This window comes from Cariama cristata, unplaced genomic scaffold (assembly GCF_000690535.1).
Source record: "Cariama cristata isolate BGI_N322 unplaced genomic scaffold, ASM69053v1 scaffold39903, whole genome shotgun sequence".
Taxonomy (NCBI): domain Eukaryota; kingdom Metazoa; phylum Chordata; class Aves; order Cariamiformes; family Cariamidae; genus Cariama; species Cariama cristata.
This window is the reverse complement of record NW_009607432.1, coordinates 308-24235: the sequence shown is the minus strand read 5'-3', so window position 1 is coordinate 24235 and position 23928 is coordinate 308. Positions and strand designations below refer to the sequence as shown.

The 23928-nt window shown below is 43.6% G+C and overlaps 2 protein-coding genes across 2 annotated transcripts; one reads left to right on the top strand and one right to left on the bottom strand.

Annotated features, from left to right (window-relative positions):
* Positions 1-734: 734 nt before the first annotated feature.
* UTS2B (urotensin 2B) lies at positions 735-9986 on the top strand. Its single transcript, XM_009696703.1, has 5 exons — positions 735-928; positions 3206-3307; positions 6286-6323; positions 7693-7786; positions 9524-9986. The coding sequence occupies exons 1-5, from the start codon at positions 808-810 to the stop codon at positions 9547-9549; spliced, it is 381 nt and encodes a 126-aa protein (XP_009695005.1). The 5' UTR covers positions 735-807; the 3' UTR covers positions 9550-9986.
* A 4560-nt stretch (positions 9987-14546) lies between these two features.
* On the bottom strand, positions 14547-21783 carry OSTN (osteocrin). The gene is made up of 4 exons (XM_009696701.1): positions 21683-21783; positions 18690-18907; positions 14962-15058; positions 14547-14657 (listed from the first exon to the last, which is right to left on the bottom strand). Exons 1-3 carry the CDS (start codon positions 21779-21781, stop codon positions 14974-14976), a joined length of 402 nt encoding a protein of 133 aa, XP_009695003.1. The 5' UTR covers positions 21782-21783; the 3' UTR covers positions 14547-14657; positions 14962-14973.
* Positions 21784-23928: the final 2145 nt, after the last annotated feature.

The following is a 23928-nucleotide window of genomic DNA, read 5'->3' as shown; positions in this document are numbered from 1 at the left end:
ACAAGACATGGAATATCTGCAATATGTCTCAATATTTTGCTCTCAACTAATGAAATATGGCTGTGCAGCCAGAACCAGCATCTGACCTTCTACTTCTTTTTTTCCCCAAGAAAAAACTGAAGATGATTGCCCATCCTTGATGTATTCTGTATCTGCTGCCAAATCTGCACTCCCCCACTCAGACATAATCCCAAAATAGGGTGTGATGCCTTTCCCGTTGACAAAGCCATAAGTCACAGTGAGCAAGACACACTCAACATCCTCCAATCAGTTAAAGGAAAAGAGCTCTCCCCCTCTGCTTCCCACCACTTCAGCACTCATTATATCTCACATTAATTAATATCGGCACTAGGAAGTGAGATGATAAATTACAAAAACCCATTAACCTGATTCTGTCCAAACTGGTGACATACAGCAACTTGTATGTTAGACAAATCTTCCTTGCTAATGTGGGAGTCCTCATGTCTGAACTCCATTAAAGTAGCAGCCCCCAAAAAATATTTTGTATGTATGTATGTAATGTATATCAATGTGCGTGGACAGTGCCTGCTTGTGGGAACATCAGAATTCATTAGATCAGTCTGATATGAGATGTATTGAACAGGTTCCATCTGACGTCTGTTACTGGGTTGTTCCGTCCACTCCCAAAGGAGTGAATCATATTGACAGGTTGAATTATATTTCAAGAGATATTTTTCTCCCCTCCTCCAAAGGCCATTTGCAATCACGGCACATCCACTGCCTTTTAAAAGTGAGCTCATCTGGCACTGGGTTGCATTGAAGTCTTCCACTGTGCCTGAAGGAAGAATGCTTTTGGGTGGTGGGAACGTGAAGATGTGGTCTGTTCAGCTGTTCCTTGGAGTGCTAACCATCTTGACTATGACTGTGTGTGTCCCGTCTACACGTGGAGAGCCTTTTTTACTGCAAGGTAAGCTGGAATACAGACTAGATGACACAGGTAGGTGGTTACCTTTTTGCTTTGCTTTGTTGCTTGTCATGGCCAATGCAATGCTCACTTACCTGTGAAAGAAAATAAAATGAACCTTGAGCTATACTGACAAATAATTAACATGGGTGCTACCCAGAGACTTTTTCATATTAGCATGAGCTAAAGCTGTCCTTCTGGTCTGCAGCTGGTTGTATGACACATTCTGCTAATCAGTAAAAATATCGGATCTGGTGAAATCTGGTAAGGGTAGCGCTTTCTTTCCCAAAAGAAAATTTCCAAAGGAAAACATTGAAATATCAGAGTAGCAATTCCAGTATGTACCATATGAGATTTGACAGCTCATAAATGTCAGTAGTAGGGTGCTGCTGAACTTTTTTTATTCACAAAACTTCTTTTTATATGTTCTTCTCCCATAGTTTAAATTAATCCTAGCTTGAACTTATTCTGCAGGGAAATGTCAATCATTAATCTTCTTTCTTAAAGAGACTTGGCAGTGGGGAAAAAAAAGAGCAGCTAAATATAGGCTTGAAAATAACATTGCTTTTCAAATTATTTTTCCTCTTATATCACCTATTTATTTTTGTAATAACAACCAAAACATTCCTGAAACCACTCTACTTAAATACCGCTTCTGTTTAGTTTTTACTAGAGTGTTTATAGGTTTTTTTTCTGTAGCGAATCCCCCAAATGACTAAAAGTGGCTATTTTAAAATCATAACTGTCTTTGAGACTTAGGAACGAGGTTTATAGCACTCCACGCTAACTGCAAGTTTTACACAGCGTGTAGCTCTGCTAACTACCTCGGGTTTATTTCTAGAGATCACAATCAGGACCAGCAGCTTCATCCACAGCATGAGGCAGAGTTGAGGCTGGCCAAATACTTGGAGCATCATTTTGGCCAGGGCCCCTCTGCTTCTGCAGATTTATGTGACTTCAGCTAATGGAGCTGATTCCCACATACTCGTGAGCATCCTTAAGGCTCATCTGGCACAATGTTTTGTCTCATGTGTGTCAAACATAATTGCATTCATCCCATCACAGCTATGTAGGGCTGATGGCTATACAAGACCATTTTCTCCCTTCTCACCTCCTTGAAGGGAGTGAGCAGAAGTCTTAAAGATCCTGGAAGAAGAGAAAAGAAGCCTTTCTGCAAAATTTTTTAGTATTTTCCATGGATTCTGTAGGCATCTTTTAGGGCTTTGTAGGGTCTGGGTGTAGGGCAGGGGTGTTCAGACCAAAGATTTTGGGAAATGGCCACTCTCCCCGTAAAGTCTGGCTCCCATTCTGTCATTCTCAAAAATGAATGCAACATTCAAGTTTCAGATGGTTCTGGAAATCTGTTCACAGAGCTGGGAGGGTCTCAGAGATTTTGGGGCTCTGATTAGTCCCATCCCCCGTGTCCGTTGGTTTCTGCTGACCCCTTGACCTTCACAACCATTCATTTGAGGGCATAGCCACAACCACTAAAGCAAAACCACTGAGAAAGAGAAAGCTCCCTAAAGAGGCCTCATAGAGAGATCCAAATTGCTTTAGGACAGCAGCTTGAGGAGGTTTTTCCTGAAAAACAGAAAAATTCTGCATGACCTAGAGCTACTGTAAGAGGTTTCCTCAGGGATAAAGAGGTTTGCTTTAAACTCTGCCACACTTTGTCTCTGTTCTGGAAGAATCCTTTAATACCATGGGCAATCAGAGAGAGCAGCCCCAAGGCTGAGTTAGTGCAAGAATAGACTGTGGGGCTGCAGGGCTTTTCAGCTGTGGTACTTACATGCCAGCCCTCATGAGGGGCAAGTTCCCACCTCTATCAGCCCTGGGAAGGTGGATGGTGTGAGTGGGGGGAACACCCGCAGTTTTCAGAAGATAGGATCTTGCGGGTTGCTGTCTGGCTTTGCAGAGGCATCCCCTACATCTGCCTTGCAGAAGAGGTCGGGACTGTCTGAATCAAGGTGATGTCTCCGGCTCCCTGCAGCCAGCTCTGCTGATGAGGCTGCAGTGAGACTGGCCAGCAGCCCGGAGTTGGCAGGGAGGGCTCCCCCACCCTGCACCCTTTCACTGCGCAGCCCTCGCTGCCTGGACATTTTCTTCTGTGCTTGCACATCTTCCTCTTCCCCCGAGCTCCTTCCACCCTGACGAAGTGCTGGCAGGAGATATTTTCTTTCCAACTCTTAGCCACCTTAATTTTTGTGTTAATGTTGGGGGCTGGAGGGTCCATCCTTTTTGTCATTAAAGATCAAGAAAGGTGTGTTTTATGTGCTGCAGAGAACCGAGCGCTTCCAGAGAGAGAAGACACGAATCACGAAGACACACTGCTGACTCTGCTTCTTAATAAGAAACTTGCATGGCAGAGACCGGAAAATATTGGTAAGCAAAGGGGATGGGAGATCTTGGCTTCTTGAATTTGTGTTTGCATGAATGCAAGGAACCTGCTCCTCAGGTTCCTCAGAAATACCAACTGCTCAGAAAGTGGAAGCACCCAGTATGGTGCCTACATGTGATTAATGTCTGATGTTCTCCATCATGGGGCTCCTAGACCTGCTTTTGCAATGTGATATAAAGCTGCCCAAAACCAAGCATCCTAGATCCTCAGACGCTTAACGCTGAGCTGGCAAGGGAGCATGTGTGCGTGCAGAAGTAATAACGAGAAGAGAACCTGTTGAGCCCCTGTACCCCTGCTATCCCTGAGATGTTGTGTACCATGCCTGGGGCATGGGCCAGCCTTGGGAGTCACCTCTCCACCTACACCCCATACAGCCCCATGTGCTCTTGAGAGACAGCTCAGTGTCTTGCTGAAATGCTAAAACCAGCAGCATCTTGTGAGCACAGGAGGCAGTGGGGTAAGTCAAAATTTTGCAGAGAGCATACTGCTGAGCTCCCTTGGCGGCAGGTGTAGGTTGGGACAAGGGTAGTGGGAGCTCCTATCTGAGCCTAAGCCCCTGCTAGTGCTGGAAGAGATTGAGACAATGGGCTTTTCCCACACAGCGGAGAGGCCAAAGACGGGCCATGTGGAGGCTTTTCCTGTCTGTGCTCTGAACAGACACCATATTTAAAGCCACCCGCATGTGGCTAAACTCAGACCTGCTGAAGAGAAACTTGGGCTTTCCGTGACATTACGCACAGTGATCACAAGTGCCACGTGGATTACAGGGGTTGGCTATTCCCACGGCCACCGCAGCCAGGGGAGGGTTTGGGCTGTATGTGGTGGTCTCAGAGCAGGAAGCTGCCTTTCCCTGTGAAAACAGCCAAGAACAGGGCCCAGAAAAAAATTTGTTATGAAAATCTGTTCATCAAAATCACTCAGTGCTCTTCCCCAGCCCCTTGTTAATGTAGTGAGGCAGTAGTTAAACAATCCTGGGACAAAGAAATAAACACAAATAAATCAAGTCCTTATACTAACAAAGGCATTCTTCTTGCAAAGGGGATGCATTCAAGAAATAACAATTTTATGATTGGTTTATGGATTATTGCACTTATTACTCCTAGAGGACAGGCTGCATTTTATGCCAGACAATTGAATATAATGAATCTTTGAGCAGAGCACAGACAGAGGATTTACAGCAGGCAGTTTCTCAAGGCTTCATCCATAAATTAACTTCCTTCCCCCTGCCTGAGATAATCTGTTCCAAATTTCGACCGCTGTTCATTTTCTATTCATAGCAGTCATTGGCCAAGCTTACAGTTTGCAGAAAGTCGAGCCAAAATAGGCACTTGAAACTCTGAAAGAGTAAAAATGTGTACAATAATAAAAATAATAATATTTTAAGTGACATTTTTAACTTGTAGATATGCAGGCCTAGCCGTCTCTAGTTTACGGATATGCAAACACACGTTTAAGAGGAATCAGCCTGAGGTCATTGCTGGCAGTGCCAGGAACAGAACCCCCACCTCCTGACTCCCAGCCCATCCCCATCCCATCTCTCAAGCCGAGCCCTGATTTAATGGATTTGCTTAGGAACTGCTGCTTTTTCTGTTGGATGAATATGTCAGAAAATATTCAGGATTGTTCAACTGAATTGTTTCCTTCTTGAAGGAGAACCTGAGAAGGCAGTCAGCTCTTTTTTTGCACCCTCCTGCTCAGTTTCAAATGTTTAAGAAAAAAGCCGAAGTCTGGCAATGTGTCTGCGTGCTGAAGTCTTATCTGAAATCAGGGGGAATTACGTCCTAAATCCCCTTGGAGATGCAGACCAATGCCTGCTGCCACATTAGGAGCAGACAAAGGAAGCAGCTCCAGGGCTGGTTTTTGGCTCTCTTATGGGGCCCGCCAGAGACATTCTTTAGCTCTTTCCTGGCTCTTCTGCTTATTTTAGTGCATTTTTTTCCCAAACTGGCTCTTAAAACCAGCTGATCACTTTGCGTTCCCCTCCCAGGAGAACTGCTGTAGTCCAGTCACTCAGCTTTGACTAAGCTGATTTTATCATGGTGCTTTCCATTGTTTCATCTATCTTATTAAAAAAAATTAACTGTTTATGACATCAGTTTGAGTCTGGAATAAGCTACCCTAGTCCTCGAGAGGAGTGAGATTGAAAACCCCCATCCCTTCCTGCAGCTTACCCTATTGCTAGTCCAGGCCATTCCCAATTCAGCTGGAGGTTTTAGATCCCGTTCATAGGCACCTAACTCCCCCCTTGTCCTGGATGGGATATCTCAGGGCAGTTCATTCATCCATCTGCATAGTTTTTTGACAGTCTAATACAGTACTACTCAGCCTTGAGATCTCTAAGCTTGATCTATGAAGCTGGTCCCCAAGCCCCTGTGCTCCCCTAACATTTAGAAGTGTGGCATCCATGCACGCACTGCTATGTTGCTTTTCCTGTTGCTCCACTCTGCCAACCCTGATGTTTGCTGACTTATAAAGCAGTAAGTTATGCTAGACTAAATCTGTGCCTTCTGACTTGTACCTGCATTAGTGATGTGAGGATAAACAAGTCTTAAATGAAGCAATGGGAGTTCATATAAAAGGCCAGTGACAGAAAAGCCAGCATTAGAGATTTGCTGTAAATTTAGATATAAAGGATAAAAAATAAAAATAGCAAAGAAGTTCATCTGAGTTGGTATCACACAGTAAGTGACCTTGTTGGGCCAATTCCCCTAGAGCCTGGTGAACGATAAAGAACTCTCCCTCCTAATGGAGAATTAGGGTAAAGTCCCATAGAATTCAGCAAGGAAAGCCTGCTTTTCTGTCACTGTTTCTGCCACCATAGATTTGGAGATCACTAACAGGAATTAAACGATAACTAGGTCTTTTCTCGTCAGCCCTTGGGGAAGGTAAATGAAGGAACTGTTTTTGATTTGAGCTTTGGGAAGCAATACAGATACTGATGTTACTCTCTCCCTTCTTGCAGACTGGGAGTTGGCAAAGAAATTCGAAGAGCTTGAACAGGTGAGGGGAGCAAATGCACAGACACATGTATGCGTACTGTTGTATGAATAGCTAAACGATTGTGCATACCGTCTTTATGCCCTATTCTTCTATCTTTGCATCCCACTACTCTTCATTCTGCTGCTATAATGTAAGAATCTATCGCACAAAGAGAAAAGCAGAACCTGGGCTAAACAGCTGCACAAGCTGGATAAGTTAAAAAGAGAGCAAGGCTACAGACTAGTGTGATAAAAGCTGAGGCAGCTCTTGCCTCTGCCACCAGTGAAAGGCCAGCAAAGGCCAAGCCAAGGAAAAAAAAAAAAAAAAAAAAAAAAAAAAAAAAAGCCAAAGGAAATCTCCATGGAAGAAAAGGGAAGGAGAAGAGCAGGTCATGCTGCCTTCCTAGCACTGATTCAGCTGGCTGCATTAGATAATGGATTGAAGTTAGAGGAATGATTTTTGTCTGGGCTCTTTACTAGTACGGGAAGCCCTACCCAGGGTCAGAGCCCTGCTGTGCTGACCAGAGTGCACACACACACAGATAGCAAGAGGAATCCCCATCCAACACACAGTGCCCACGAACAGCGAAAGGCATGCAGCAACCTTGACATGGCTCCCACTGTCCCCCAAAACCCACAAACCATGGAAGCCCTTTTTCCTCTTTCTCAGGCCAGGTCCAATTGTCCACGTGGATCCTGGAAATCCTGCTGGGTTCCACTTGGCACTTTTCATTTCAGACTGAAAAATCACAGTGCAGTATGCCAGATGGGAGGCTGACAGCTCCAACCCTAGCCCCTCACTCCAGTGCTGAGGGACATTAAGCTCTGGCTTCCTGGGAGCAACACTGCCAGAGCAGAAGTCTAGATGATGGCCATAGATGTTCCCAGTCTACTAAAGAAGAGCAGCTACAGGTGGAAAAGAAACACTCTTGACTTTCCACATTATAAAGGGAAATTAGCAAGAACCGAGGGGGAACGGAGGGGAGAGACAACCCAGAACAATGGAGAAGTAATGTTCTCTGCTGCGGTGGGTGGATACCTGGAGACGTCCTACCCCAGCACTGACTTGACTCTTAGTGGTGCAATATCCATCTACACAGCCTCCTCCCCACAGGTGTTTGCACCCTGGGGTGGGGGGGAAGAGCAGAGAGTGCCTACACTGCTGCTGTCAAACAAGCAGCTTAATGGAGGAGGAGATGAGGATGTCTAAGTGCTCCAAAGGCAGATTCTCCTGGAACGGTCCTGCTCCAGGGAAGACCCTGTCCTCCCTAGTGATGCTGTCAGCCAGGCTGCCTGTACGTCCTGCCTCTGAGCCACCCTGTGCTTGCCAGGATGATGTGGAGCTCCTCAGGATGGAGTATTTGTTTACTGCTGTGTTTGTTTTTAAACAGCTGGAGAAGTTGAAGGATCAGCTCTCAACTGAGGAAGGGTCAGAGGTGGCCTATGCCTTGGAAAGTCTCTCAGCATCCCAGCCCAAAAAACGTGGTAGGTTTTGGGTTAGAGCCCTGCAGCCACCCTGTCCAGCTCTTTCTTTCCGCAACAAAGACAGTGACAATAAACATGCCCCAAATATGCTGAAAAACAGGTAGGCAGCTTTTCTAGCAGTCCTGGCTCTCTCTCATTAACGGCTGGCTGGTTTAGCAGCTGGTGAGAAGGACTGTCTACCCAACCCTGGCTGCTGTCAGGGCAGATACACTGGGTCTGCACACCCGGGACCTCACTGGAGGCAGTCAGTGTTGTATCTCTCTTTTTATAGAGGAACATAGGGTTATATGATCAATGAGTGCCTGTCCTGGAGGAGGTGAGTTCTGTATGAACACATCCCTGCAGTGCACCCTGCACTTTGCTCTGGGCACAAAGCTAGTCCTGAAGGCATAATGAGGCATGTAGACTGCATGCATTCCCCTCTGCCAAGGTCACTGCCTCCCTACAGAGAAAAAAGGAGCACTTGTTTGCACTGTTGAAAAGCAGCTAAAAAGGATGTGGAAATCAACCAAGAATGCAGGGAACTAAGATCTGGTAGGTCCCCCAGTTGGTCTCCAAGCTTTGTCCAGTCTGTATCCAGTGACCCAGGAGCATGTTGCACCAGTGCTCCTGCAAAGCTGCCCCTGACAAGCACATGGACAATGCCATCCACACTGGCTTTCAGTGGATTCCTCCACAAAGCAGTAGCAGCTGTAAAACAGAGGTCACTGATGACAGATCTGTTCTAAAACCGAAAGAACTAGTTCTGCCCTTGCCCCACATGCTCTGTGCACATGGAAGCTGACAACTTACCAGACAGCCAAGAGAAAATGCCTTTGCGCAAGGCTTGCTTAAGTGCTTAGGTGATCCTTAGACAATCTGCGATTTATAAGCAACCCTGGAGGCTATCACTAATTTGGCTAATCTAATTCATGCCCTCACCGGTCTGGAAGGTTCAAATGTAGATAAAACTACTTTCCCCTGCCAGGTTTAAATCAGATTCTGCCAGAAATTAAAGCAGAGAATCTTTGCCTTCATCTAAAGTCCTTCCAGTCTGGGAGGAGCCCGTGTCTCAGCATGAGCACTGCTGATTCAGTAGAAGCTTTCTCCCAAGATCCTGCTTTCAAAAACCAGGTAGAAATCTCTTCTCGTACTTGACAATAGCAGACCCATATAGGATTCAAAGAACAGGGCACACTGGCGATACAGCTGTTCTTTCCAACACCAAAATGTGCATCCTTCCCTAATCTGGTCTTCTAAGAAGATCCCACAGAGATCAGTGTTGGTTGGAGGACAGTTAGCAGCAGAGCGATAGAGTGACTGGGTTTTAAAAAAAATTGTAAGGACCAGATCTGGTCTCTCCAGGTCAGTATCCTGCTCTTCCAGTCAGCCACAGGTGAAAAACCCTGCACGCATCTCTCAGGCAGCAAAACTGCTGGCCAGTAGATAGGAAAGAAAGAGCCGATTCCTGATATTGCTGAAGCAGACCAAAAGGAAAAGCAAAGCTTTATAAATCAAGCAACATGGAAACAACTTTTAGACCCCTTATTTACAATATAAACCGCTAAAATAAACACCTTCTAAAAGTGTTATATGAAGTTAAAGCTGGTTCTTGAGATGTGCCCAGAAACCACAACACTGGCTTCACATCCCAAATCTGTCAAGACATGGGGCTTTTGAAACCCACTCCAGGGCTAGAGTGGGAAGCTGGAAAAAGTCCCTTGGATGCTAACATCCTTTTCTTGTACCCCTTTCCAGCCTGCTTTTGGAAATACTGCATCTGAAGGCTTGCCAGAACTGAAGGATGAAGATGAGCCCCTCCCCAAACTGCCTTGCTGGGTGTTAATGTGTTAAGAGTTTATTCTGTTCTCTCATCGTGCTGCTAACTTGGATGCCATCTTCCATGACCACATCACAGCCAAGTCTAACAGGGACCATGACATGAGCTGGTAGCCTACTACCACTCTTCGCTATTCCTTCCTTCCAGGTTAAACCTACCGTGATCTTCTACTTGGAATATGCTTCCCAACTTTCCTTGCTGTCCTATGTGTGCCATTCAGTCTGCTGCCACTGTATACTCTTCCCCTTCTGACCAGGTCACTCGAGGCACCAAACACTAACTCAGTTCCTCTCAGCTTAGACCTCTGCCCACACTTGCAGATGTTGCTCACAGTGGTGTCTGGGTTTCCCGTCATCTCCTACAAGTGGGTCTGTGATGACCTAACCACCCACCGTTGGGACAGGAAGGCAGACTGTGTGTAAAGTGAAGGGCTCAGCGCTGCCTGCCTTGGTTTGCTGAGCCAGGGCTGTTCCTTGTCGTGTCCCGTCAGTGTACACAGTAGGTTTGGGGGAGGACAGGCACAGAAGTCTGGATCCTTTGGATATCATTCCAATAAAGATTTTCTGTTGCACAGAAGCATGTGCTGTTTTCTTTCTCACCCCCTGCAGAGGCCCAAGGGGCAGCAAATTCCCTTGATGTAGGCTCTTGTTACCTTAACGGTTCAGGTGAAGTTTATGATGGAAAAAAGTCTCCCATTAAACACATAGGTATAGAAACACTGGCCTGTTTTAATGTGCTTGAGGAAGAGGCCCTTCCTTCTGAACAGAACTGGGAATGAGTGTTGGCTCTTCCTTATGGGTATGTGTGGGCTGCTGTCCTCATAGGACTGGACCAGACTCAATGATTTCTACCTACTCACTCCAAAGAGATGTTTTGACCAGAGATTTTTGGCTCATCTGGCTGGTCAGTGCAGATGCTAGCTAGCCTTTTCTACTGCAAAATTATGTCTGCCCCTGTTCAAAAGGAAGAGAATCCATCAGTGGTTCCTACATATATTCATCTTAAGTCACATATCCATGTTTATTTGCAAAAACAAAGGACCATGTTCCCAAAGGTGTAAATTCAGAATAAATCATGATGTTAACTTTTAGGTTTCCAACAGTTTAAATGAGAGCGGAATCTGGTAGCCACTGTGAATGTGCGGACTGATTTTGACTAGAATTGAACTGCCTCTCCAGCCTTGTCAAGCCATGCTATTTAACTGTAGCTTGCATGCTACATATTCTTCAAAACCTAACCTCTCCCAAAGCTGTAATTACCATGCCACATTCATTGCCTTGGGCTCTGGCAAGAAGCGCACGCTTACCACAGCAGTACCTTGTATGTATTTCATTAACAGGAAATCTCTTCATCCTATTACAGGCAAAAGTTGGCTTCTATGGAATAAAATCAGCTTGATTATATCAGTGAGGTGTACTGACATGCAAAATACAGTTTGCTGTTAATATTAATTCTTCATTATTTCCTTGGTAGTGATTCAAAACACATTTCCCATTTTGTGTTGCTTTTGTGCAAGTGAAAAGGGATGTGGGGGCATGCTTTCACAAACCCTCACATGACAGCACCAAATCCAGGAAAAAATGATAGCCTATTGCCAGGAGAAGGGTTTCTCTTTCTTTAAGAGTTTGGTGCCCTAGCTGAAAGGGAAGTGTATTACAAGAGCTTCACTGAGTGCCCCAAACTGGTGTTCAGCTCTGATGCTTTCAGCTTGCAGGAAATCCCAGGGCAATGAAAGGACAGAGCAGCAGGCTCCATCTGTTACCTGCTAGCTGTAGCCATGGCTTCGCGACCCAGTGTGACAACTCATCAGCAAGTCAGGAAAAGGAATACAGCGTCTGTGGCTAGTTAACAGTTTGCTCTGACCCTAGACAGAGGAATTCCCTGGAGTGCAATGCATCATGCTGCTTAGCAGTGTTTTTCAGCCCACATGGCATGCTACATCCTATCAGCACAGTTATTTAAGTGCTCACAGTACTCAGACTACCCCACTATTTCCACACAGGCACTATATGTTGCTGCATTAGCGGCTTCTGCTGGAGTGATGAATAAGTGTTGAATGCAATTCATTTACTAATTCAAAGCAAAGGTGGTGATGCTCTCCCTAGGCTCACCCTTAACATGTCACTGTGAAGGTCCTGTCCTTTCTCCTAAACACACAGAACAGAAACTCTTCCTCAGGTGCCACGTCCACATCATGGCTGCTCACACCTTACCCATGCTTGGGCAGTCACTCTTGCCCAAGTTAATGACCCACAGGCAATAATTAAAGGGATTTCCCTTGGACATTCTAAATAGACTATTGATTTGTTAGCAGAAAATCCTCACAGGCATCTGAATGGATTTGCAAACAAGCAGCACGGGGCAAATCTAGCGTACAACGGATGCTGCAGTATATCCTCATTTCACATTTATTGACCTCCATGCTATGCACAATGACTGAAGCTATCCAACATTGCCTACAAAAACAAATCGTGGTGTTCAGCCTTTCAGACATCATCACATTTTAAATTTAAAATCCAATTTATGGATTTTAAAGAGTGCTTTTTGAGCCACGCGAGGTCTCTGTGTGTTCTGTGGTGGATGGGGCAGAGGAACAGAAAGGCCATTGCATTCTCCCAAGTAATCCACACAGTGAGGTGGGAGCCAAGAGCAGGACTGAAGCTTCCAGCTTCCACTTCCAACCTAAATGATTCTATGATTCTCTCACTGCCACAGACACCTCTGTCCTGCTTTGCTTTTACATCACACTTCAGATGGAGGGCATTTCTGCACACAATTTACAGGCTTTAAAACCCTTCTTTATATAGAAGCCCAGGCTAATACCTGCCAACTGTTAAATGCTTTTATGATCCAGCAGTGTCTTTGCAAAGCCTCTGTATTAGCATTGGATTCTTCTGATCTGAGTCTCCCAGAATATGTCACGCAATGACTCTGTCCACGCTGCTTTTGACAGACAGCTGTATAAGTGGTCAGGTCATCACTTCCATAATCTGCCCATGCCCCATACATATGGCCAAGTTGCAAGCAGATTATCTGCAGACTGCCTGGACGAGCTCAGTGCAAGAAGATAGACTATTTATTCAGGGCTCAGGATAGGTAGTGGCAGTGCACAGCAGAGGACAGGGTCTGGGCTTGGCTGGGACTGCATTTCCAGACTTGCTTCTAGCATGGGCAGAAAATCTTGTCTCGAGTCAGTCAGTCTACATGCACCCTCTCAATACAGTTCTCGGAGCCTTCACCTGCAAGCTTAAAGGCAGAAAATGAGCAGTGGGACCAGTGGAAAAGCAAGGAACAAAAACCCAAGATGACCACATATGGACTTCCAGCCCTTCTTTCTATGACTTTCAAGAGCTTGGTCTGGGAAAGCACCTGCAGTGCTTCACCTCACAGACAAGTACTGACAACTCACCCACTGAAGGAAGAATCATGACCTAACTCAGAGAGTGCTCTCCTTGATGGCAAAGATGGGGGCACCTCTTGATGTGATTCACTGGTTTGTGCAGTTGCTCTCAGCAGCATTAGCCTATATTGGAGATGTCAAAAAAAGCAAAGTTTCTTGCAAACTGGCTGGGCCGGTCCTGGTCTTAGGGCAGGGCTGTAAAGAAGGAAAATGGGAAAAGCCCGTGCTATGGCTGAGCACTGCCCCTTCTCAGACCTGAATTGGATGCTACCTGCCCTTCTGAGTGGGAGCCTCATCTCCCACCATGGCCTGAACTGGGGCAATTACACCAAAGTCCCAAACCTCACAATAGCTTTTAATTTCAAAGACACACTGACTTGCCAACTCCTTTCCTGTAGCTGACTGAGAAGCTGATTGTATTTTTCCCTATTTTGCTAGCTGATGGCCAGGTGCTTTGTGCCTTATAGAAAATCAGGAAATTAACACTTCCATTCTTCTCTCCAGCCTTACACTCTGCCTAACACAGGGTGTTTGGCAAAAGTATTTATTTTTTCTTAGTCCTTCATAATCCCTTTCTCAATGGATCTTCTTTTGCAATGTTAAGGATGATTTATACTCAAGTACAGCAATCCAAGGAATTTAGCTGACACGGACCAAAGTCCAAGAAGGAGTATGTGAGGTTTAGAAAACATCAGCTAGGAATTGGAGCATTTAGATGTCAGCAAACGGCTCTTTTCAGATATAATTTATAATCTGGAAAGAAGTGAAAAGCATGAAACAGGATTTAAGATAACCTGTTTTACTCTGAAATGGAGAGGACATGTTTACATTTTACCAGAGTGAGAAATACTTGAAGTTTTAGAGTTGGATGCCTGATTATGCCCCATGCACACATCAAGAGGCTAAAATAAGACATATGATGCAGATGGCCTAGGAAGCAGATGACTTCATATTTGGATGCTATCCTATGTTATGCATAGGGAGGAGTGAAATGTATTCATCAGCTTAGAGGAGGAAACTAGAAGTCTCACCACATTTCAGGATCTGCCATATGATGAAAACATGTCTAAATATGGTGCAGATATAAGAGAAAGACTACTAAAAACATCAGGACAAATACTAAGGTATTGTCACAATTCTTATTCAGACTAACTCCTAGTGAAGTCAATAGACACCTCCCGAACAGCAGTTCAAACAAATTCTGGGTTTGTCCCGTAGCTGTTAAATTCTCCCTTCATCTACCAAACAAACATTCTCTTGAAAGAAATGTGCAAAGCAAACTGTCTGCTTTTCATGGACTGCTGTTGGCATCTCTGGAAGTTTTATTTTCAATCCAAAAAATCTAACAGTCCTTGCTAGGATAATGAACTTCTGCAAGTTTAAGAAATAAATGCCATGCAATTAAACTATATACATATTTTCTATTCCCTCCTATCAGTGACACCATGCACAACTGTGACAGCATTCTGACCTGATGAACTGAATTTGCTATTATTTGTAAATGCAACATTTGTAAAATGCAATGACAGATTTTGCAGGAGGTCAATTCCTTGTGTGTTGTATCATTAGTCAATGACAAGACATGCTGTGATGCATCTTCCATATTTCTGTAATGTTTCCAGTACAGCATCAATCATTCAGAACAGAAGCACCTGTAGGCAGAAAAGCAGTAAACATTACATTTTCCCATATCAGAAATGCAAGGCTTGGACAAACACACTGTAAGGTAGTCTACAGGAGATGAAAATGTTAGGAATACTTGTTCTCTTGTAGGGGGGTACTAAATTGTCATTTAGGGCATTCAAGAGAAACTGACAGTCATAATCCATGTTATAAGAAGCCATCATTCCCCAAGCTGCTCTTTCCAAGCCTACTGGCATGACTTGAGTACTTGCATGTAACTGAGAACAGGTGGGGTTCTCGAAGCCTGCACACACCCAGAGTACTTTGGCTTACTTGCAAGAACTGCTAACCCTTGGTGTTGCCAAGACGGCTCACTCCAATCCGGTCAAGAGGAACTCCAAACCGTCTCTTAGGCAGCTCAACGACTTTCCTGCATGAGGACAAAAAAGCAAAGGAAGAGGGAAAGAATTGGGGAAAGACAGCATAGGAATAATCAAAATGTTACTACATCTTTGATTGCTCCATTCATTCAACTAACTACTTATTGTTCAGACAGAACAGTTGTGTAGGAGCAGCCGAAGATGTAAGTGTTTAAAAATATGATGCTTCACTTGTCTTACAAAAGAATAGGCAGGAGTTGCATCTGTTTTACAGACTGGCTGATGTTGATCCACTATCCCTGTTTTTATTTGGCAGCAAACAGATAACTTCACAGGTTAACTGCTATTTGTAAAAGAAAGGAGATACATGGCATGTACAAAGGGGAATTGTTTCACGCATAGTATCATATACTGCAGGTGACCCGTTAGCCTGGATCTTTGAAGTCTCCAGGGCCAACTGGGACTAAGATAAGCAAGGTGCACAAGTCAGGGGAGCCCTAACAGGATTTTCCTATGGGGTCTCCTGCAATACACTGTTCTCAAAATTGTATAGTAGCAACCTTTCGATGAAATTGAAAATGGGATATTTTGGATTTGGTTTTTTTTTTCCTCTATATGGTACATTTCCTGATGATTTGGTGAATAAGGGCATGAAGAAAGTATGAAATAAGTTCTAGTCAGGGATATTTTATTATGGTTTTTTTTTAATATAAAAAAGAATTTTCCCCAACTTAATTCAGTATTTTTGAGCATTTTTTCCACCAGAAATTTTATTTTATTTAATGTGGAAATTATGAGATTTTCTGTGGCTGAGAATAACCTCAATTTTTGCCCTTGGAATACTTGCCAGTGAAATGCAAGTCCAAGAGGAGCCCTAGAAGATGACCTCTCTTTTCTCTATCTGTCCTTGTCAAGGAACATAAATAAAATGAAATTTTGTTCTGTAAGTTGGCAAATGCAAAGTAACTAGCAGGATAGCATGCTATAGTGCACTCGAGACTAACTCTATGTGCTAGCACTGCCATGCTCACTCAGTCTGTGGCTCTGCACACCCTCCCCAGGACTATCTATCTGTCTGGTCTTTGGTCTCATTTGAGCAGTCTTCTTTCCCCTCATGCCTCTCAGGCACGGGCTGAAGCCCAGAGACAGCATTCCAGCATCAGCAGCCCATTTCACACTGCCTCTTTTCTAGCTACTTTTCAGATGAGGTCAAGAAATGGGAATTGACAGTGTACCATGTATGTGGGGAGCACCACATCTGTCACGCCGGAGCGGCTACAGAACATTGCAAATGAAGGGGAGCCTTTTGTATAGCCCTCACTGTCCCTTCCTCAAACAGCTACGTATCCAGGATTGTCGCACTAGGAAAGAAAGCCAAGGGCTGATCCTCAGTCTGTTTCCTCCAGGGCAACACTCTTTTCACCCCAGGTGTAGGCACAAGCTGGTGGGGGGCAGTTGGGAGACTTGGGCTGCTGGAGTCATATTGAGTCTGGCTTGATAAAAAGGAAAATTAATTTCCCAGCTTGGGGGGAGGGGGGGAGGGGGCAGTTCTGCATCATTAGTTGTAACACTGTCATGCTCCGTAGTTAAACAGAGAAGGAAATTGTAAAGTCATGCCCATGGGAAAGGCTGAGCAGGCAGGGTAGGCGGTGCAGCGGAGCTTCCCCTCTCCTCGTCCTGGCCGTGCTGAGCCCCAGCAGGACAGCCACCGCCACCGCTCCCTCCCCAGCCTCCAAACCAGACCCTGCCTATTTCAGCACTTGCTCGGGACAAAGTGATGTTTTCTATTTAAAGCAGCATTTTCTAAGATTCCCAAAGTCTCTTTCTCTCCATCTGTCTATGGATCTTTCTACCTCTTTGGAAGACTGATATCTTCTTGCATGCTTTTCCCGTGCTTTCAAAGCTTTATATATTGATGTTGATGAGCAAGATCAGGATCTGGGCCCTCCTGTAACTGGCGGGTGCCACAACAATCTGTTAAGTGGACTTACCCTCGATCTGCTCTCTTCCAAAAGTTTCTGTCATGTTGCCAGGCTCTACACGCACTGTATTAATTCAGGAGGCTGAAACTGTTTAACAGCTTTCACACTTCAAAAGTTATTATCTGGTCTCTAAAAGTAACCATCTCAGCTGGTACAGGAATGAGCTGTTATCTACGGTGTTCACAGCAGTGACAGGGTGCTCAGTCCTCTGTTGTACCCTACATGCAGCAGCCTCTGCCTGTTTCCACCTAAAGGTACAGCCTTACTACTGTTCCATAGCACTCTTCTGATCTGCAGTCCACGCTGATGGTAGTATCTGATTATCAATGCAGCGGATCAAGGCAGCTCAGATGGTTCTAATAAATGAGTCTTTCCCAAACTTAAAAGCTAATCAGCTCCCCCAAAGTGATAATCTCAATGTAAAACTGCAAACTGTGCTGATGATACTGGGAAAGGAGGAATTTTGTGCAGTGTGTCACTCATTTGCATGAGCTCATTATTCAGAGACAAGCTGTTAGAAAACTTGGACAATTTTCACCATAATTTCCCCCTTTTTTTTTTCTCCTTGTACTGCATGTAGAATGAAACAAGATTTCCACCCAAAAAGCATGAGACAAATTGGGAATACCATGTACTTTGCAAAAAAGGCACTGCAGCTTCAAAAATGACCTTGTATTTCTTCCCCTGGAAAGGGAAAACATGCTAAAAAGCAAACAAAGAATGAGCTGATTTTGATCTCTTGAAGAGATATGCAGGACAGAATAGTTCTATTCAAAGTTTTAAGAATTTAGTATTTTATCACTTTTGGCTGCAGTCAAAAAGTCCTAGTAGCAGACTGGGTGGATAAATGGAAAAACAGCAAGAAAATATCACAAAACTGTTTAAAAGAAATACTTGTAATGTTGACTGGCTCTTGTGAATACTTTCCACTTCCAGATTAAGCTTTAAGCATGTTATTAAATACTTTGCAGCATTGGGGATACCATCTAAAAGAAGGCAGTTACCAGAAGAAGAGAACAAGACAGTTAAGCTCTTCAAGACATAGCGAACAGCCCCTTGAGCTTTTCCCCAAACTCACCGGCTCTCCCCAGCCATCTCACACATCGCTGCTTAGCCCTGTTATAAATATACTTCAAACGTGTACTGTGAAGGTATTGCTGTACTGCTGTATTGATTAAACCCTGGCTTATCATAAGTTGATCAAGGTCTTGAAGCTCATTCCACTAACTCTCTGCCCATTTTCACGATGTGTTCTTCATCTCGCTCTTCAAGACCTGCACACCACCGTACCTTTTCACCCCAGCCTCGGGAACACCTAGCCCTGCCCCTCTGCTTTTGAACCTAGGCATATTTTTGCTTTAAATAATCTCATGATCAAAAAGGCAGTTTTAAACTGAGCGTTAGCTTTTATCAGTAGAAAGAAGTGTACCGAAAAAATTCATATGCTTGAATGTTCTTTGTTAGCTGTATGGCACTGTAGGGATAAATGAACTAGTGCATGTATTTTTCATCACAGCTGAAGGATTAGACACCAGGCAACCGTGATGGTTTCTGAAGAGATTCTGATACCCTGATCAGATGCACCTCACAACTGAACAGTAAACCTGCTAGAGGCTAAAAGTTAACCCATCTGTATCCAGAACACCTACCAACAGCTGTCTTCCAACTTTATCACTGGTAGGAGCATCTAAGAATTTACCTCTGTTTGCCTTTAGTATCCACAGAGGTCGAAGAAATTCTGTCGATTGGGGAGCCAAATCCTGGGAAACTTCTTTTCTTCTTGGTCTCGGTCACGTCATTCTCCAGAGACACCAGCTCATCAAGAAGGAACAGTTTGGCTGTCATGTTGGTGGCTGACTTCTCTTCACTGGCAATGGGATGTGCTCCCAAGCCCAGAGCAGCAGAAGGCTCCAAAGGCTGCAAAAGAAAGTAGGGATGTTTGCTTGCTGCTCAAGTTCTGGAAAAACCATTTCAGCCAGTATCACAGCAGCAGTCCTATAGGTACATAATCACTAGGATACTGAACTCGGGACGACGTTTTAAAACAATGTGGCCATTTTCCACCCATAGGAGTTTGCCATAAAAGGTGTGCAGGTTTGTTATTTTTTTTTGATAGAATTGAACTCACTTTCATTATTATTGCAAGAATTATCAAAATTTATTACTTCACAAAGCCTGTTTTTGTAGGCCAGCCCACTATCTCTATCTCAGCAGTGTGATTAGTATCACTTATAGCATTAACTGAGTAATTTAATCCCTTTTAAAAATGCAGTCGCCATTACCAGACTCCAATATCCATCCTGATATTTTTCAGCAAACTGATTTTCATTTTTTAAATGAATGCTAATAAATAGTAATGAAAACTTATACAGAATTTTCCATGAAAATCTGACAATTGATTGTTATGCAAAAATATCCCAAGATAAACTTGCCTATCACTGACATTTAAAGAATTTATGCAGTAGCACTATGTGGGGAGGAGGAAAGGAAAGAGCAGTAAGTTGAATCAATACAGCATTTTGAACCTTAATTATGACATTAGGCTTAACACCTTTTCAAAACCATACTATACTTTGCTATCCAGAAGAGCTGAGAATATTGGGGTCTATCAAGAGAGAAATTAAACAAATTTGCAAATAACAGAAAAATTATAGGGTAGCAGCTAGTTTACGAAAGCAGGTAATAAGCTCAAATCATTCTCTCTTCAGGTTAAACGTTTGCCTTCTTGCTCCACTTGCTCTTCACAGAATTAGATAAAAATTTCTAACCAAAACTTTTTTTATATGCCTTGAAGCAGATTTTCCTCTGTCTTTAGAAGAACGCCGCTATCTTTCTTATTCATATGCAATGGGTTTAGTACAAATGTAAAGGAAGCCATCACATGGACGACGTAATACGCTTGTCTCTACTGTGGTCTGCACCATAATTGTGGTGGTGACATTTCCCACTGCTGATGGGTGACATAACCAGTGATGAAGTGTATAAAACCATGATCTTTGTATAAGGAGGAGCACATGACCACAATGATCACACAAATTATGTAGCACTGTTAATACTTTTGTAAAGGATTTCATAGTGTCCTCTGGCTTTACTTTTTATGAGCCTCAAATGCACTAAGCAATCCTTTCTGTTCTCTTTCAGAGTTATAAAACTTTCATAGAGGTTTGCAACAAAATTATGCCTTTTTTTAAGACTGAACTCTCCCCTCTGGTTAGTGGAGATAAGTACAATAATGCTTGAAACTAGAAGCTCAAAAATAGTCTCTGCTCTCGAGTACTTTGTGCAGTCTCATTTACTTTGTCTTTAAAAAGCATACAATAGAATTGTAAGAAGTGAAGAGACAGCTAAAATGATAATCAGAAGGAGACAACAGTTTTCCTGTGGCAAACCACTGAACAAAGTACAGCTTCACAGATAAACAGAGGTAAGCGTGGAGTACGAGGGGGTACAGTGGAGGATTTATAAACTTATGAACAGCAAAGAGGTGAATACAGACTAGTAATTTTTTCCTCAGAAAAAGAGCTCCTCAGTCCACTCAGTAAAGTCACCAGATGGTGGATTTAAAATAAATATAAGGAGCTACGTTTTAAACACCACACATAAATGAAGTGGAATGCATTGCCAAAGAACATCATCGATACCAAGATTTTAAACTGTTTCAAAGACAAATTCAGGCCCATCAGCAGCTAAAACATGGCCTGGTCTGGTGCAGGTCTCTGGATCAGGAAGTCTCCAAAGATGTTCTGTTCCTATATGCTTTTCATAAATATCTATCATCAATAGAGACAGGATACCAGGTCTCTGTGGCATCAGAGCAGCAGGTGCTGCAGTACTGATGTGAGGAGTGTTCCCTCAAGCCCTGTTTTCTATAACAAATATTATTTTATAAAATCAAGGCATACTCATTTGAAGTCAGAGAGCAAGGATCCATTGGTATTCTTCAGTATGCATCTAACTTCTAAGCTGATCTTAAAAAACTATGTAAAGACTCCACAAACGGTGCTACTTTGATTAAACTTTTAGATCCTTGATTTTTTTTATGGCATGAAACCATTACATAAACACCTTTCTTGCCAAATCTGTTTTATCTCAAGATGACATAAAAAAAAGAGAATACAGTAGAAGTATTTTCAGGTGCAACCCCTGCATGTTATCCTGGATGAAACATGAGACATTTCTCCCATTTCATCCACTCCTTTCCTTCCCTCTGCTGGTCTACTCTGTCTCCTTTAATTTGTAACTTTTGTGCAGGTGCTCATCTCTCAGGGATCTCCTTATGGCTTCTGAAAGCTGCACACTTCTCATTCTATTATTTGTCTTTAAGAAGAAGAATGAAATCTTCCCTTCGGTGTTACAGGAGTTTGCTTTCCCTGCCCCACCATCATTTCCTTCCCCTCTTCAGGAAGTCCTCTATCCAAAGTCACTGGACAATGTTTCAACACACAGAATATCCCACAGTGTCTCAGGAGAGGTTGCATGAATCTGGGTGAGACTTCATTCTGTTTGTTCTCCCAGAGCCATCCAATCTAAATCATTCCTTTCACTAGGCTCTGCCTTTGCCCTTGCAGGGCCAATACCAATTGTTCACCTTCCAACGCTGTTTGGATACCGTGGTGTCTTCCACACTCTGTGCCCAAGAACAACTCGAGGAAGAACAGGGTTGTGCAACAACCACCAGAAACATTCACCTACCTCTTGAGCTGCCTCCGCAAGGAGCGCTGAGCTAGAGTGCCATTGCAGCAGGGTGATCACAAGGGACAAATGCACCACAACAAGTTGGAACTGCAGCATCTACAAAGGAGAGCAATCTGTTAGTGACTTCACAGCTGCATTCCTAGGGGAACCTTGCTCCAAAGGTCTTAAAGAAGTGAAAGCAAAGGGAGATTCTGTTCCCATGGCCCTTAATATGTTTTATCTTGCAGAGTCACTGCATAAAACCCAGCAACCAGAGAGTCCCAGCTGAATGCTCTTCACCTTTGGGCACAGAATCAGCTCCCTCCTCTTTACTTCTTTACAGCCCTGCAAATCTTTTAATTCCTTTCTGCACAATGGACTAGCCCTTGCAGTGGCAGCAGTAATGAATGCAAACTTGTGTTAAAACCTGATGAACTAGACAGTCACTTGTAAGCAGGGAGACTTTGGCTCCTAGCCACCCAGGTTGACCCTGACGTCCCCACACACTGGGTAATGCTTAAAGTTGTCACAGAAATCACATACCTCTCCAGCAGCATTTTGAAAACAGGACTGCATTTCATCAGTTCTCAACATGAGATAATGGTAGCCAAAACTTCCAGGATCTTCTTGGGATCCTGGAATAAAGTTATCCAGTGCCCACACCTAGGAGAAGCTCACATGGCAATACATGGCTCAGACTGGTGGTGTTCTGACCACGTGCCACAGCTGCAGAACTGCAGATGCCTTAAAATAATGGAGGGAGGGTCAAGTTTTGGGAGGCTCAGGATCAGGAAGCTGCCTGCTGCAGGAGTTGCCTTTGGCCATGGGTTTAGGCTATACTGTTTAAGCCCTTGTTTGGATCTAGCTCTTAAAAGCTCATGTGTCTCCAACTCACCCAGGTGGGAATATTTCAGCTGATGTTAATAAAACTAGGCTGGGGTCTCTAGTGCCAAAGGTATCTACTAATTTGCCGATTACTCTGTCTCCAGGTCCTGCCCCAGAGTATAATTCAAGCCCAAATCTGCCATTCTTTGCTGACTCTCTACTTTGGCAAAGGTAGGAATAGAAAGGATGTATAAATATATTTCTGTGACGTACAATAGTTGTTTTATCTTCTGCATAGAAGGTTTCCCATCAGATCAGGCAGAAAATACACCCTAAAAGACATTTAACTTCGTAGTTTTCCCCTACACCACAAAGGGAAGAAGCCACAAAAGTGTTTGGAGTTCAGTTTTAAAAAGTAAAGATACAACATTTGTAGTGCTGTTTCTTGAAACTCTGTTTGTTGCTTGGCTTTTTCAATACATTTTACATGTGCCTCTGTTATTTGTTTGGGGTTTTTGTTTTGTTGTGGGTTTTTTTTGTTTTGTTGTTGGTTTTTAGATATTTTTTTTTAATATTTTCCATGAGGGATCAGTACTGAGAAAGCAAGTTGCTGGTTATTCTGTAGGGGTGAAGCAGACTTATTTCACTGGAATCAAAGGACAAAGTCAAAGCAGTAAGCCAGGTGGTACCACTGTCTCTCAGTCTCATGGCAAGAGCCATTAAAGTCAGACAAGGGTCTGTCTGCATGTTTTTAAAGCTGTAACCCTCTACAATGTATATTTTTGTATGTGGGTGTGCATTGAAATTTGAAATAGTCGTCTACTACCTTCACAGGTAACCACATCCTGATTATTTGGATACAGAGACATAAAAATAAATGGCAAGGTTAAAAACACATGTTTATTACGGTTTAAGGTCTGTGCTGGTATTCATTCAACCCAAAGACCAAAGAGCTAAAAATAGCAACTCGTACACTAATCAAAATAAACATTAAGGCACCTGCAACACAAAAGACATTTGATTAACTGGTCAGAACTCGACGCCAGTGAAATTAGAAGCAGAGGAAATTGTAAAGATTTAAAGCTTGGCTGTAGTTCTCATGGAAATGAGTAGCTAAGAAGCAATGTCACTGGTTTAAAAGGGCGCAAAAAATAAGTCCAGCAAGATCCCGTTGTTCTGATTTTCACACGGTGATGGGACCAAGGTGGGAGAAAGATGCAGGGTTGTTCTAGTGGAGCAGTTTAGCTCTAGAAAAGCATTTGCAAAACGAAGGGTGCAACGCGCACTATGTAAACACAATTAAAATCAAACTGTCTTCTGCCAGTCTGGGACTTAGCTTTCCACCTTCAGCCATGTCATAAGATCTTAGTTGTTAAAAGCAGTTACTGCTTTTTCTCCTTGAGCTCATCTGTTGCAATTGGGCAAGCAGGGCCCTCCTG

Excerpts from the sequence above, each read along its gene's own strand:
- UTS2B (XM_009696703.1), top strand. The coding sequence starts at position 808 with ATGCTTTTGGGTGGTGGGAACGTGAAGATGTGGTCTGTTCAGCTGTTC. Across the intron at positions 3,308-6,285 it reads GCAGAGACCGGAAAATATTG|ACTGGGAGTTGGCAAAGAAA; the intron begins GTAAGCAAAGGG and ends CCCTTCTTGCAG. Across the intron at positions 7,787-9,523 it reads ATCCCAGCCCAAAAAACGTG|CCTGCTTTTGGAAATACTGC; the intron begins GTAGGTTTTGGG and ends ACCCCTTTCCAG.
- OSTN (XM_009696701.1), bottom strand. The coding sequence starts at position 21,781 with ATGCTGCAGTTCCAACTTGTTGTGGTGCATTTGTCCCTTGTGATCACC. Across the intron at positions 18,908-21,682 it reads TTGCGGAGGCAGCTCAAGAG|CCTTTGGAGCCTTCTGCTGC; the intron begins GTAGGTGAATGT and ends TTTCTTTTGCAG. Across the intron at positions 15,059-18,689 it reads GATACTAAAGGCAAACAGAG|GAAAGTCGTTGAGCTGCCTA; the intron begins GTAAATTCTTAG and ends GTCCTCATGCAG.